The 16,289-nt window shown below is 37.9% G+C and overlaps 1 protein-coding gene across 3 annotated transcripts in view; it reads left to right on the forward strand.

Annotated features, from left to right (window-relative positions):
- Positions 1-16,289, forward strand: part of ssp3 (short spindle 3) — a 72,415-nt gene that overhangs the window by 43,190 nt on the left and 12,936 nt on the right. For all 3 annotated transcript variants that reach the window (XM_071677055.1, XM_071677057.1, XM_071677056.1), the window contains 7 exons: positions 1,416-1,614; positions 2,659-3,255; positions 3,716-3,826; positions 5,828-5,985; positions 9,771-9,987; positions 12,250-12,399; positions 15,312-15,482. In XM_071677055.1, coding sequence (XP_071533156.1) covers positions 1,416-1,614; positions 2,659-3,255; positions 3,716-3,826; positions 5,828-5,985; positions 9,771-9,987; positions 12,250-12,399; positions 15,312-15,482 — 1,603 coding nt within the window. The remainder of the gene's footprint in view (positions 1-1,415; positions 1,615-2,658; positions 3,256-3,715; positions 3,827-5,827; positions 5,986-9,770; positions 9,988-12,249; positions 12,400-15,311; positions 15,483-16,289) is intronic.

Raw genomic sequence — 16,289 nt, forward strand, 5'->3', positions numbered from 1 at the left:
TACACTTTTAGGTGGTTATCATAGTAAAGCAATTGCTACTTTCATTAAGAAAAAAATAACTGGTCATAAAGATAAGGTATGCCTCAGTTGATATAATTGTGTGAAAAATACAAACAAGAAACCAGGAGAATGTATAAAAAAAAATGAGTGATTAAAAAGCAAAAAAAAAAGGGGGGTTATGTTGAGTTATAAGAAAGCTTAGTAGACCACCAAATAATACTATAGTATGATTGTGAAGGACAAAAAAGTCATAGTTGTAGAGAACACATCTACAGTTTTCATTATATTGCATTTGAGGATGACCAAAGATATTATATGTTACTGTCTTTATGGTAACTATGTTAGAATAGGCAAGTGCATTCCCTAATCAGATATGGGACAGTGATTTAATTTCTTTAAATGTCTGACTTAAAGCATTATAAGTATACTATTATAACAATAAGAAGGCTTTAGGCTTGACTTTGGATGTCTAGTAACGACAACCAATTTTAGCTGAGATATCGTACCCTAAGCATCTCTGACAATAAAATGATTATCTAAGCAGCTTTACTTATATGGTGTAAACAGGCTCTCTAGTTCTCCCTCATATCTTATGTTGCCTGTTTTCATCTATGTATATTTACCTTTATTATTCTCGCTTAAATGAAGTCTCCCTTTTTTTTATGTTGCCTGTATTTACTTTTACTTTTCCTACTTAAAGGTAGTCTCAGTTTCTTTCAATACATTTTTTTTCCAAATGCCCTAACTATAGTGTGCTCCATTGTTCTGAGTGCATTTTCCCCTCAAATATTTGTTTTACCAGATGCCTTTGACATGTTTCAGAAAATTTAGTCTGTTTTGCTGTTATACACCCATACAGTTTCAAAAATTAGTGTTTATAGAGTCTGCCTGCAAGTGATAACACCACAGGTGAGCAGTCATAGGAACTCAAGTTACCCCTTGGCATAGAGTGCAGGAGCCCTAAGGGTTGCATAATGTTCATAATAATGCTGATAATACTGCTACTGATGATGATAAGTTTGAAAAAGAAAAAAATTATGTGTCAAATTTCTTCAATTTTTTTTTTTAGTCAAAGGTTCTGTGAAAAAAAAATTAAAAATCTTGAAATGCTAAGATGTATGTTTATATGATTGTTTTTGGATCTTGTGATGTTTAAGTGACAAGTTAGACCATTGGTAAAGCTGGCAAAGATAATTATAATGCCAGGAAATCAAGAGTTTTTATATTTGATTCTTACCCAGAGCTGGTCCATTCACTTACATTTCTTATGGTTTCCTTTATGTATAGAGTTGTAAGTTGCTTAAGATTATCAGAGAATTTTTTGGGGGTAACTGTAAACTTATGGTTAGAAGGAAATAAATTTGATCCAAGCTTACATTCCACTGGTCAAGTATATTAAATTTCATATGTTACAGATATGAGACCAAGAAGCTGTGTACGCTATGTAACTCCCTCATTACCAGTGAAGTATATTTACTGAGTCATCTTCGTGGCCGCCGCCACCAGGAAGCTCTAAAGGCACTTCATCAAGCTGATATTGTGTCTACTGAAGATAGTGAAACGTACAATCTCAAGCATATTATTGATGCTCCTTCTAATATTGATGATCCTCAGGTAAATGATGCTGCTGATATATCTCTTTGGAGTGGAAAATACTTCTTGCATAACTTTTATCAATAAATACTTATTTATATACATTGCTGTCTTAGGATCCCCTTGTGTAGAGCTCCCACAGCACTCAGGAAGTTGGCAGCATTCACTAATCAGGACCACAGGTCAAGAAGTGAGGTGCTATTGTGTGTATGTTCATGTGAAATGGGTGTTGTATGTTTGACAAGCAGATTTTTGGTAAGGGCTTCATCTTAGGCTTGAGAAGCCTTGTAACTTATTAAACCATTTTATTTAAAGTTAGAGAAATGGATGGTGTCAAGAATGCAGACAGAAAGTTTACTCATATATGAGGAGGGGGTGTAGTTTCAGTTAGGTGTATGTCTGGTGGAGTGGAGTGTAAGATTGGGTCTTTTTGAAATCTTGGGTTGGGAAAATGGTTCTTTAACACATGTTGAGTCGTTGTTGTATATATATGTTTTCTCAGTGTTATGTTTGTTGGGTAGGGGGTTTCTGTAAATGCTCATGTATTTCCTTTTCTGATGTATTTGATCTGAAATAGAGTATTAATTCTGACTCTGTTATCATATATGCTCGGATTGTTAAGTTATTACCGTATGTATATGTTTTGTTGATGTCATGTTTGTTGGAGGAGATGCTGTGCAAGTATAGATAACTTATTCCTTTTCTGATGTATTTTTAATGAAAGATAATATTAATTCCTACATTATTATATGGATTGCTCAAAATGATGTACAATTGATGATGTCTCCTTTACGGTCAGGCACCCTGACTGGCTACCTTGGTTTCTTATCTTCTGTTTTAAATGCAGATTATATGATCCATATGTCATACATATGAGGGCCACATGGATGATTTTATCACTTGTAACACCATCCTTGTAATGAATACTGCACCTTTTTCACACAAAAATGGATGAAATTGTTCTGTATTGTTGACCCCTTGTTCTCTGAAACAGACCTAAAATACTTTTTTGTGGTGTCAGTGTTGACTTTTCCAGCTGATTTGTCTTTTTTCTTTTTTTTGCAGGTAACAAGAGATAAAGAGAGACATAAAGCTTTAAAGAGAAGATGCCGGAAGATTCGAACTCGCATGATCACACGTGGAAAGGAATATAACAGTGCCTTCAAACCAGTTTCTCTTAGAGAGTCTCCCAACAAAGTCCGCATCATCAAGGCTGTACAACAGATAGCAAAACTTGTTGCTAACCAGGGTTCTGGCCCTTGGCCTACTGCTGATTTGACAGCTTTAGATAGGCCATTACTAGAATTGATAAGATTGTTAGAAAAAAGAGAGGCAGCAGATCAGATGATGTTTAGTGCACATGATGGTTTCACAAAAATTAATTCTGTTCTGAAGGTTATTTTAGATTCTACTGAACAGAGGCCTTGTGTCTTACCAGCAAAGTCTTTGGGTTATAGTGGTCGTGTCCTTCTTGGAGCATGTCGAAATAATACAGATAGCTGTCGACATGTGCTTTACTCCAATTTGGCTGGTACCTTGACAGACTATCTTATGCAACGTATGAATGAGCTTGTGATTGAAACAACAAGAGTTGGTAGTAATAACAGCATTAACACAATTGTTAATCTTCCATCTGATGCTGCTTTAGCTGCAATATTTGAGGTGAGTTGAGATTTGTCTTGTATTTGTGTACCTCATGAAGTAACACATGGAACAAATGAAGAAATGGCCTTATTTGCTCACATCCACCCTCCTGTTGTCATGTAGAATGCATTCACAGCTAAGCCCCACACACTTTTGTGGTTTCTCCTGACTGCTTTACATACTCTGGTTTAGCTCATTGACAGGACATCACTCCCCGTGTAATACATTGCTCCATTTCACTTTGTCTCATTCTTCCCTTACACCCTCCTGCGTGTTCTGGCCCTGGTCCCACAAAGCATATCTCACCCCATCCTTCCATCTCCAATTCAGTCTCTTCCATCTTGTCCCATCCAATTCTGACATGGATATTCTATTCATGAACCTCTCTTCATTCATTCTATCCTAATGTCCAGACCAAACCCCTCTTCAGCTCACTCAACCATAATCTTACTACCACACTATATGTTTTTATTTGCAGGTTTTAGCTGAAGTACTTCAGGTGTTGTGTGATAGAGACATGCAACCTGCTGTTTCCTCGCCAGATCAGGTTGTCAAAGACCAAGCAGATTCTTCATGGCTAAGACTACAGGTTGGTATGAGGACTGATTTCTTTATTATATCACTTAAACATGACATAGTTGAACAGAGAAATCCTTGCTGTAACTACTTTGCAATTCTCAGGGATAGGTGAGTGTTTTGTGGAAATCATACTTCCTGAGTATAGTTATGTTCCCATACATTGATGACTAGAATCTTAATTTAGCATGTAAAAATTAAGCAACGTAGACCAATACGTTCTTCAATTAAAGAATCAAGCTAATCTAACTCAGCCTTTTACAAACTGAAGAAATCACACTTAAGTTTCAAACTATGGGTCTTCCCCACATCACCTCACCAACACATCCTTGCTCATTTTGTTATTTGAAATATCCATAAGCAAGGTGGTGCTACTTTTGCAGTCCTTGAGTCATGTATTGTATTAAAATCCTCCAAACCAGAATAAATATTGTGGGATTAGAAATTTTTTATTTGATGATTTTTAGAACTCTGAACATAACTCTGTATGATAATTGATATATTTTGCAAAGCCCATTTTGTTTGTTTCCTTGGGAATAAAGACAACACCTACCTGCCCTTTGGATATCAAATGAGATGACCAAAGTTCACCAGGTTGAGCACTATCTCAAGACAAAGAAATTGGCCTTTACTTTTCATAAATGTCCCTGGACATCCTATTTTCCTGGATATTGGACATCTAATTATGGAAATCATGTCCCTGCTGCCCAATGCCATGTGTCTCTTGAGCCAGTGGTCCAAAGGTTGGTTATCACCATTAAGTAATAATACTTTACAGGTAGTTTCAGCCACCTCTTAGTATTTGTTACCATGATTCCAGTAGTGTCAATGACTAGGTTTCATCTGCACTGCCATCAGCCTCAGAAAGGAAGCTTGGGAAAAAGTCAACCTATCGATGCTGAAAATCGTCTAGACAAGACTGGCCACAAGAGGTGAATGACATTTTTAGTTTCCCCTCCTTTCACATGGAAGTCAGGATCATTAAGTTGGCAATCAGGGTCTAGAGGAAGAGAAGGCAGAGCAGCCACTGGAGTCCCACCAATAGGAGCTCTCTGCTGAAGAACTCATGGAGCTGTTGCAGTCCAGTGGGAGTGATAAAGAAAGTGATGAAGAGCCAGGGAAACCTCACCTGACAGCAAAATCAGTAGCAGAGGTCTTAAAGATGGTGGAGGCAGCTTGGTACAAGATCAGACATATATCCATGGATGGCGTAAAGCCTCAAGTTCAGAAGAGTTTCCCAGAGGGGTTGTGTAGACCTGAAAAAGAAAAGCAAGCAGCCGCAGATCACTGCATTCCATTTGCTAGGTTGAATTCAAACAAAAAAGAATGGGGTCAGGTTTAACTCCCATCCCAAAATCCTTATGTTGCACTGAATTAAAATCTTGCTTTGTGCAAGGTTTCAGAGTGATGTAAACCTAGCAGATAGCAAGGGAAACTTGTGCCAAAGTAAGGAAGTTCCATCCCATGATTTACACTGTAAAGTGGCAGGGGTCTTCACATTTTAGATTACTTTATGTATTTTTTTTCTTTGTTTTAAGCTTTTACCTAGATTGACTGATTTTGGTCTGCAGATATATCCCCATCTTGGAGACAGTTCCCAAGATATTTTTTGAAGAAATGTTTGGTAGTTTAGCTAATACACAGTTGAAATAGTCAACTTCAGCTTATTTTAAAGAAAATGAAAGTTCTTTAGTGTCTTTAAATGTGAAACATAAGGATGTAATTATATATAAGTTAGAATTTGATAAGAGGATACCTTACTTTGAAAATACTGGAAAATGATGTTGGGAGATTAAGCAAGATGGGTGAAGAACGGAATGACTATGTTCTTATTCCCTGTTTGTGTAATTATTAGAAGGAAACCATTTAAGTGCATTGCTTCTTCACCACATTATATTCCTGAAAGGTAGACAAACTGTTAATGTTTTCATGCCAAGTGCATTCATGTTATTGTTGAGTTTGTAAAGTTAAAAGAATAGGTTCTCTTGATAAAATTTTATGATATCCTTTCCAGGATGTGGCAAGCTACTGTGTAAGTGTTGGTCTAGCAGACAAAGTATCATGGTACTTTAGCCATGTTCAGGGGCCCTTAGACAATGATGCTGGTGTTGTAGAGGTCATTCTGGCAGCAATGAGGTTCATCTCTGCCCTTGGCAAGACTTTAGGCATGAGGTTAGTACCATGTGAGTCCATCATTTCCTTGCTACTTACTGTATTGCTGCTTTGAAGCTGCTGGAGCCCCATAAATGGCATCCTGGGTTATATGATAAAGAAAAGATATTGTCTGTTTCTCTACCAATGGCAAAGAACTGCACACATAACTGTTCATTTCCCCATTGGCAGTATAAGCTTGTATAGTTCAGACCAACTCAAAAACCTAACATTAATTGACACGATATGATATGTGGGAGGCAAGTTGTTGGAAGCAGTGAAAAGTTTTTATCGAGGATGTAAGGCATGTGTACGTGTAGGAAGAGAGGAAAGTGATTGGTTCTCAGTGAATGTAGGTTTGCGGCAGGGGTGTGTGATGTCTCCATGGTTGTTTAATTTGTTTATGGATGGGGTTGTAAGGGAGGTAAATGCAAGAGTCCTGGAAAGAGGGGCAAGTATGAAGTCTGTTGGGGATGAGAGAGCTTGGGAAGTGAGTCAGTTGTTGTTCGCTGATGATACAGCGCTGGTGGCTGATTCATGTGAGAAACTGCAGAAGCTGGTGACTGAGTTTGGTAAAGTGTGTGGAAGAAGAAAGTTGAGAGTAAATGTGAATAAGAGCAAGGTTATTAGGTACAGTAGGGGTGAGGGTCAAGTCAATTGGGAGGTGAGTTTGAATGGAGAAAAACTGGAGGAAGTGAAGTGTTTTAGATATCTGGGAGTGGATCTGTCAGCGGATGGAACCATGGAAGCGGAAGTGGATCATAGGATGGGGGAGGGGGCGAAAATTTTGGGAGCCTTGAAAAATGTGTGGAAGTCGAGAACATTATCTCGGAAAGCAAAAATGGGTATGTTTGAGGGAATAGTGGTTCCAACAATGTTGTATGGTTGCGAGGCGTGGGCTATGGATAGAGATGTGCGCAGGAGGATGGATGTGCTGGAAATGAGATGTTTGAGGACAATGTGTGGTGTGAGGTGGTTTGATCGAGTAAGTAACGTAAGGGTAAGAGAGATGTGTGGAAATAAAAAGAGCGTGGTTGAGAGAGCAGAAGAGGGTGTTTTGAAATGGTTTGGGCACATGGAGAGAATGAGTGAGGAGAGATTGACCAAGAGGATATATGTGTCGGAGGTGGAGGGAACGAGGAGAAGAGGGAGACCAAATTGGAGGTGGAAAGATGGAGTGAAAAAGATTTTGTGTGATCGGGGCCTGAACATGCAGGAGGGTGAAAGGAGGGCAAGAAATAGAGTGAATTGGAGTCATGTGGTATACAGGGGTTGACGTGCTGTCAGTGGATTGAAGCAAGGCATGTGAAGCGTCTGGGGTAAACCATGGAAAGCTGTGTAGGTATGTATATTTGCGTGTGTGGACGTGTGTATGTACATGTGTATGGGGGGGGGGGGGTTGGGCCATTTCTTTCGTCTGTTTCCTTGCGCTACCTCGCAAACGCGGGAGACAGCGACAAAGTATAAAAAAAAAAAAAAAAAAAAAAAAAAATGATATGCATTACATATTTCACAACTAGGAGGAAATTTTTTACACATATCCACTCCCTATCTATTGTATGTAATACACTAAGACCAGAGCTTACATCCACAGCCAAGCACTGCAGACTATTCTATGGTTTATATTGACCCCTTTATATGCCCTAGCTCAAATAACTGTGAGCATGTTGTCCCATCCCATATTCATTCTATCCAGGGCATGCCTTTCACCCTCCTTAGTGTTCAGGCCTTAATTATTCTTTTCTGCATTTCTGCATTTGGTCATTACCACAAGGTTACTTAGATCCTTGAAGTATTTTACTAATAAAGAAGAATATTTTAACATAAGAAATAGGAAGATATTTTTTCTCCCTGGGGACGGGAGAAAGAATACTTCCCACATATTTCCTGCGTGTCGTAGAAGGCGACTAAAAGGGGAGGGGGGCAGAGGACTGGAAATCCTCCCCTCTCATATTTTAATTTTCCAAAAGAGGAACAGAGAAGGGGGCCAGCTAAGGATATTCCTCAAAGGCTCAGTTCTCTCTTCTTAACACTACCTCGCTAACGCGGGAAATGTCGAATAGTATGAAAAAAAAATTCTCAAATCTGTTTCAGGTGTGCGGGATAATTTGTCTCTGATTTTCACAGTGATTTTCAACCATGTTTAATACAAAATTTTATTAAACAAGCAAATCATTTGCTCTACAGGGAGTTGTAGTTTTTTAAGCATAAGCTTTTGTATGCATCCATAATGTGGGCTATCAGCTGTCAAGCTCCTCTTTTCCCTAGTGGTTCCTTTCCTTAAAACCAATTTGACTCTCGCACAGGTAATTTCTCCTTGGTTAGAAAGTCATCCTTTGCTGTCTGATCTTTTCCAGTTCCTTAGAGACCATGTTTGCTAGGGAAACTGAATTGTCGTAAAGTACCTCTTCCCAGTCTCCTTTCTTGTAGATTGGTCTCATAGATGGTTATGAAGTTTGTCCCCTTTCCACTTCTTTGGCTTTACCTTTCTCCAGTCATCTTAACAGTATTTCAGGAGGTCTGTCTAAAGTACCTGCACACAACTTTATCTCTTATGATGAAATTTCATCAGGAAAACGAGCTTTGTAAGGGTCAGGACCCAATAGTATTCTGTTAATGTCTTTTCTGGTGGTAGTATTTCAACTATAGTGTCTTCCAGTATGAAAACACTTTTGAATTTGTTATTTATTTCCTCACGTATCCTTACATCACATCCTTTGTACAGTTCTTTACTATGAATCACTTACCCTGAGTAATTGCTCTTAACTTTAATTTACTTCTGTTGAATATATGGAAAGTTTTGTATTTTCTCTTGCCCTAACCACAATATTCTTTTCAGTTTCTTTGTTCCCCCTTTCTTATCCTCATATTCCTTGCATATGCTGGCTGGCTAGAGTGCCACCTATAACTTTGCCACGGCACATCTCAAGCTCTCTTGCTTTTCTAAATCTTTGATGAAATAAATCTTTTCCCTCATTCTTATCTTTCGCTGTGTGCTTGAGGCTTGATATACCTAGTTCCTACTCCGTTTTCATTTTCATGGAGACTATCACCTTGTACAATGCCCTGGTTCCTGACCACTGAACTCCATTTCCCAATATGTTTTACCCATAAACATTTTTGAGGTATGTTTAGTTTCCATACTCATATCTTCTCTTCAATTCCTATCCTAATTTTGCAATTTTAACTTCCTCATTTACCACATATTCAGACTTAAGCATTATATAACACTTTTTTCCATTTGATGCATCATGTATGATATTTCTAACATCCTAACTGAAATGTATGAAGATAAGATCTAGTAATGATGGTATGTCAGTCCCTCTCATCCTAGCATGTTTACAGACATGCTGGTATAAGGATTTTCTTGTATGTACATACTCTGTGAACATGTGTCTCCGTGATTTCCTGTCGGCATGAGAATCCAAATTCTGCCAGTCAGTTTCTATGTAATTAAAATCATCCATTATCAGTACCTTATCTTCTCTTAAGATGTTCATGATTTACTGCTTCATGTACATTCTGATTTTTCCTTTAATTTGGTCACAGTATATTAGTTCTGGATTGGTAGAATTGTTTGTGTGCGTGTGTAGTTGTGCAACTGTTTGTTTTTTTGTTTGTTTTTGGGCCTCAAATATTCTAGTGGTTGAAGAATGTGAAATTTTATTGGTTGTTCTTCAATTTTTGAGGGGTAAAATGATGCTCTAATTCCTCTTGAGCAAGTACTTCTCTCTTGCTCATATGGATCTGCCTTCATTAAAGAAATGGTTTTAATACTTCTGAGTTAACACTTGTATATTTTTCAGGTCGTTACCAGGAGATCCTACACAGCTGATTGGTACTTTACATGTTACTGACGCTTGTGGTGTAGTTAGCCTTCTATATGGTCTCCTTTTGCACCAAGGGGGCAGATCATCTATGCCTCAGGCACCGCCAAAACTCTCACAAACCACACAAGCCCTCACTGTTACTGCCACTACATTGCTGCATAACCTTGCTTTCCTGGACCTCTCCATGTTTCAGGTAAAAAAACATGTTTTTCTGTTGTATTAATGAATATTTTTTTTATTTTAAGTGCTTTGATTAAAACGTTTTTCTGTTATAGTATTAATGAATATTTTTTTTTTTTTTTTTTTTTTTTCATTTTAAGTGCTTTGATTATAATGTTGCTGCACACCAAGTTTTATGGTTCATTGTATTAAGTTGTGCTTAAAGCTACCTACTGTATCCCTCAGACTCTTTCATTTAAAATGTAAGGGTTTACTTTTATGATTAGACATGTTTTGTTGCCTGAATGTTAAGAGTGTGGATTTATTGTTCTTTTGTATAAAGAGGGAATAGTGTGAGTAGGGCTGCACCTTCATGTAAGATAAATAGACTTATTGCTGTACGTGCTTCATAGTGCTCTCTACGATCCATACAGATAGACTTATTGCTGTATGTGCTTCATGGTGTTCTCTGTTATCCACTCACATCTTTAATGTGCAGAACCTTCACTTCACTAGGAAGAAATATATGCAACAATCACCACTGAAAAGAGAAAAGAAAAACTGTGGGTACTCTCGTTTATCACATCTGTCTGAGAATGTAATGAACAAAGTACTCCATTTTTATTTTCTCTTTCCATTGGTGATTGTTGCATCATTAATGTGTAAGGCAGGAGACAGGAGCAATATCAGTATTTTTTCATCAGGCTTTCAAATTCGAATTTAATCTCAGATTCCTTATTTTCCTTTTTCAAGGTAAATTGATTTCACTGAAGACTACTCAGGAAAGATTCAACTCTTAGCAAGCAGATTGATAAAAAACAAGCATAAACAATTTCTGTGATATATGTATCAAAATTACATGCTGTATTTTTTTCAGAGGAATAGGCACAATCTGTAACAGACTTCAGTGTGTTGTCTTTACTCTGTAAAATATTTTAGCATGTTAAGCAAGGAAATTGTTTCGTAGATTGAATAAGTGAAGAGAAGCTCAATATACATGAAGGCTTTTCTACCCCCCCTCATCACTTACATCTCAGTGTTTAAGGTATTTGTATGCCTGGGAACCCTTGAGAAGGTTTCATGGACATGAGTAGCATACCATTGTGTCTTCCCTTTGGCTCTCCTTGGCACAATATGCTTGACGGATGTGGCATAGAGGCTTTAGGAATATCTGTGATGCCTTTGTTTTTAAAATGATAGAACCCCCTCCCTCAGATACTCTCAGATAAGAGCAATACATATTATTGTGTATTGATTTGAAGTACATAATTCACACATCAGCATAGAAACAATAGATGCCTATTTCCTTCAGTTGGTAAGGTGAGTGTGCATTTTAGTAGACTGTATTACAGTAGTATGAAGTTAGAGTGTGGTTAGTGATATGAAAAGTTACATGTGTGACACTACTTTTACCGTACAGAAATGGGTGCTTGTCACATTCTTGTGTAATCTTGTTGATCATTCCTGATTAGCTCACATGTGCAGACTTCAAATGGCAATACTTTAGGATTTGTTTAAGTCTAAGTAGCAACCAATAATTTAAGAATTAAACAGCACACCCCTCTGTTTAAGAGCATCATATTTGTTATCTTCGTATGTAAAATATCTAGTAGTATTTTTCCTTTTTAAGATTAATTAATACAATCAAGCTTCTCTCTTGTGATATACCATCTCCTTCTGGTGGCTAGAGGGTGTATAACCTTTAAGCTTAAGCTAGGGCTGGAAGCCAGTGATCTGTCTCCAGCCGGTGTATTGGTGGTGTACATGGTCTTTATCACTTTTGGTAAGAGCACTGATCGTGGTTAACCCCATCTCAGCTGGAGAATTCAGTAAAGTTGAGCCTTTGCCTTAGCCAGGTGGTTCACTCAAAGACTTCTTCACAGATATCATATACTTCTCTATTACATGGATACATTGAGCAATATGATGTGTAGGTATAGTGAGTAGGGAATGAAAATTTTGTAACTGTAAAAAAGAAAGTTAGAATACACTTCAAGTGAGGTGTTGAGCTGTCCAAGCCCATCTAATCTGTGGTGCATGTTTCGAAGGAAGAGCCTTAAGTACAGTGACAGTGTCTCTTTGTGGGCTGTGATAGGATAGCAGAGTATTCTTCACATACTCTGCCAGTTACTGATTATTGGTATTCATTTGTTTGAAGGAAAGTTGGGCTAATGTGGTTTAGGGAACTTTTCTATGTCATTTTTTGTTTAAAAACCTTAGCCACAGATTCAGATATATTTGTGTCTTCACTTTGTAATTGATAAGCCTATTTAGGAAAATCATCTTTTCATTGCAGGGCGTATTAGGTAGTGAAGGTATTTCCTTGGAATTTCGTCATATTGCCAGTTATCTCCTTTGGTACTGTTCACACTGGCCGTGTGAGGACATCTTGCATAACATTATACCACTTGTTGGCTTCTTTGCTGTCAACAACAAGGAAAATCAGGTAAGTGTTGATAAGTTGCTTTCTAGTATTAAGTTTTCTGCACTTGTTACACAGCTGCATAGATTTTTGATGTAGCAGATCCTTTTGATCAGATTTGGACAACAATCATATGAAAAGTAAACTGTCTGAATAGCTTCAAACAATAAAACTTGAGTAGCTAAGCTAAACCAGTTTCAAGGTGTTATGAAGAAAATAAGCAATCTGCAGTAAAAGTGAAATGGCAGAATTAAAGGTTAACCCCCATAATAGCTTTAGACTTATTCCCACCATGAAAACCTGTCACTTCATTTTTTCAATTTGAAAGACATTCCTCTATCCTCTACTGAAGGTTTTTAGTACTTTCAAAAATTTTTTTTACAAGAATAGTAAGCTTGGGAAATGTAATGTTACATTTTGCAATTTTTTTTAAGAAGTTGATTTTGTTGATTATCTTCATTGCAGGATATATGATTTTAGTTAATAACTGGTGAATACAGAAGGGAGAAATTTGAATATTATGTGTAAAAGATTGATTATCACCTGGGGAGTACCCATTTTTGATAATTTTCAGATTCCTTAGTTATTATTAGGGATTAAATCCGATTTGAGAAATGTTATTAAGGAATATTATGTTATTGATCTAGATTACAATTTTTATTTCATACTTGATTGCCATTTCCCTTGTTAGTGAGAAACAGGCAAAGAAGGGCTGCATCCACTTGCATCAATTCTCTGTCATATGTAATGCACCAAAACCACATCTCTCAGTCCACAAGCAGACCTCATAGACCTTTCCATGGTTTATCCCAAATGCCTCTCTTGCCCTGGTTCAGCCTATTAACAACACACTGACCCCAGTATACCACATCTTTCCAATTCACTCTACCCATACACACCTTTCTCCCTCCTGCATGTTCAGGCCCCGATAACTCAAAATCTTTTTCACTCCATCTTTCCATCTTCAGTTTGGTCTTTCCATTCTCCTGCTCCCTCCTCTTCTGACACATAAATCATCTTTGTCAACCTTTCCGCAGTCATTCTTTCCATCACTGTCAACTTTTCCTCACTCATTCTCTCCTTATGTCCAAGCCATTTCAGGACAACTTCTGGAGCTCTCTCAACCATACTCTTTTTTTATTACCACACCTCTCTTGTACCTTTTCATTACATACTCGATCTAACCACCTTACAACACATATTGCCCCCAATCATTTCATTTCCAACACATCCACCCTCTTTTGCTCTGTCTTAGCTATGGCCCATGCCTCACATTCATGTAATATTTTCGGGACTATTATTCCTTCAAACTTATAATTTTTGCCCTCCCAGATAACGTTCTCTCTTTCAACACATTCCTCAGTGCTCCCAGAACCTTCACCCTCTCACCAACTTATGACCCACTTCCAGGGTTCCATTCACTGCCATGTTCACTCCAAGGTATCCAATACACTTCACTTCCCCTCTATATGTCTCTCCTACTTACATACATATACTTGTATATGTCCCTCTTTTTAAATCATGCATTCCCAATTAGTGGTCCTTTTTCAGCATGCAACTCCACAAGCTTTTCGCCGTTTCCTTTCATAACACTGTATACTCCATACCCCTCAATTGAGCCCTCAACTGCCACATTACTCATCTTTGCATTTAAATCACCCACCACTAATACCCAGTCTCGTACATCAAAACTGCTGACACTCACTCATCTGCTTCCAAACACTTGCCTCACATGATCTTTCTTCTCATGGCAAGGTGCATAGGCTCTAATAATCACCATAGCTCACTCATAGCTCACCATCCACTTTTATTTTTACCCACATCAATCGAGAATGTACTACTTTACACTCTTTTACTCACACCCTCAACTGCTTCAGTAGTGCTATTCTTTTCATAGTTCTTGTCGTCCCACCAACCCCCGACTCTACTCCTAAGACATTGCCAAACCTTTCTTTCCCTTTACCCTTGAGCTTTGTTTCACTCAGAGCCAGAACATCTGGGTTTCTTACCTGAAACATACTATCTATCTCTCCTCTCCTCTCTTCATGATTACATCCATATTCATTTAGGCACACCAGGCTGAGCCTTCAAGAAGGATTAACCCTCCCTGCTTGGCTCCTTCTGTTCCTTTATTTAGAAATTGAGATACAAGGAGGGGGTTTCCATCCCCCTGCTCCTGCCCTTTTCAGTCGCCCTCTACAACATGCAGGGAATATGGAGGTAGAATTCTTTCTCCTCTACCCAAGGGATTGTAATGGTTTTGCTAATACTTGAGTAATATATTTAACCAGTTTGAGTAGAATGCCACTATAAATGTTGAAGTTACAGCAAACAGCAAGTAAAGACAGTGATAGCAGTAGCAGAACTCATGATGGCACTGTTAAAGCCAAATTTAAAATAGCTTAGTGGAAATTCATGAAATGGCCTATGTCATTTCCCACAATAGTGAGGTAGTTCAAGGAACATCAAGGGCAGCCTCATTTGCTCTCATCCACTTTCTAGTTATCATGTGTAATGCACCAAAACCAAAGCCGTCAATCCACAACTAAGCCTCACAGACCTTTCCATGGTTTCCCCTGACTGCTTCATGTTCCCTGGTCCCACCCACTGACAGCACATTGCTACTTGTATACAGGGGGTCCCTCAGTTATAGGTTATGTTCTTTACATGCAGTCTGAAAGTAATTTGTTGTTGTTATCGTTCTCCACATTAGGTAACAAAGGAAATTTATAGAATGTAACATATGTAATCAAGATACGAGTTGAATCATATAATCTTGTTCTAAGTATTTTGTGTATTTGAGTATATCATATTTCAAAGTTTGAATATTTATGGTTTGTTTTATGCATATGGCATAAAACATGTCAAATACAAAATCTTGCATTTATCTTCTGCTTTATATTTTCTTTATTCCAAGCTTGAGTATTTCTCTACAGATGGTTATACAAAGTGGCGAAGTGCCGAGTGTATTGCAGCAGCTTTGCAACCTACCCTGGCAGTACTTCAGTGAACCAAGCCTTACAGCTGTTCTTTTCCCAACTCTCCTAGCTTGCTGCCTTCATAATCAGGACAATATGATTATTCTTCAACAAGAGATGAGCTTCCAGGTGATTTACATACAGTAACTCATTTTTGTAATTCATTACAGTGAACCTTGTTATTTATGTATTTATTTTACTTGATCGCCATTTCCCACACCCACTCCCAGATATCTAAAACACTTCACTTCCAATATTGCTCCATTCAAACTCGTATCCCAACTAACTTGTCCCTCAGCTCTGCTGAACCTCATAACCTTGCTCTTATCCACATTTACTCTCAACATTCTCCATTCATGCTATATTGTACTTAGCAAATAAGTTATTGGTGGTACACTCATACCCGTGGTGATTGTGGGGCTAGATTTGCTGTTAGAGGTCACCATTCTGGTGGTAGTGAGATTGGAGGCAACCATGCCCTTAGTCATCTTATTCTATTCATCCACTGCTCATATACCTCATTAAAGTACTTCTTTATGTCTTTTTTAACAAGTTTTTTGTTTAATATCGTGCTATCTCGTCTGATTGCTGTATCCCTACATTTTTCGAAGAACTGTTCACTGTCTTTAAGTCATCAGTGTGTTTTAAAATCTTTAAGGTTGTGATCAGGTTGCTTATCATTCTTCTCTCTTTTGAGATGTGATTACCTGTTTGCAAATACCCATTTCGGGGAGACCGTTCTGCATTCATGGGAGGTCTCATTCCTTGAACCTTCTTTGCCATCAGGCAGTTTTGTAAACATTTATACATTACTTCACTATTCACATGTTACATTCCTCGAAAATGCTTCAGATGCCAAAGCCTCAAATAATAAGATAAGCTGTTAAGAAAAAAGGTCAAGGGTTCAGAACCACCTGGGACCATTTTTGATTAATT

Source organism: Panulirus ornatus, chromosome 24 (genome assembly GCF_036320965.1).
Source record: "Panulirus ornatus isolate Po-2019 chromosome 24, ASM3632096v1, whole genome shotgun sequence".
Lineage (NCBI taxonomy): Eukaryota > Metazoa > Arthropoda > Malacostraca > Decapoda > Palinuridae > Panulirus > Panulirus ornatus.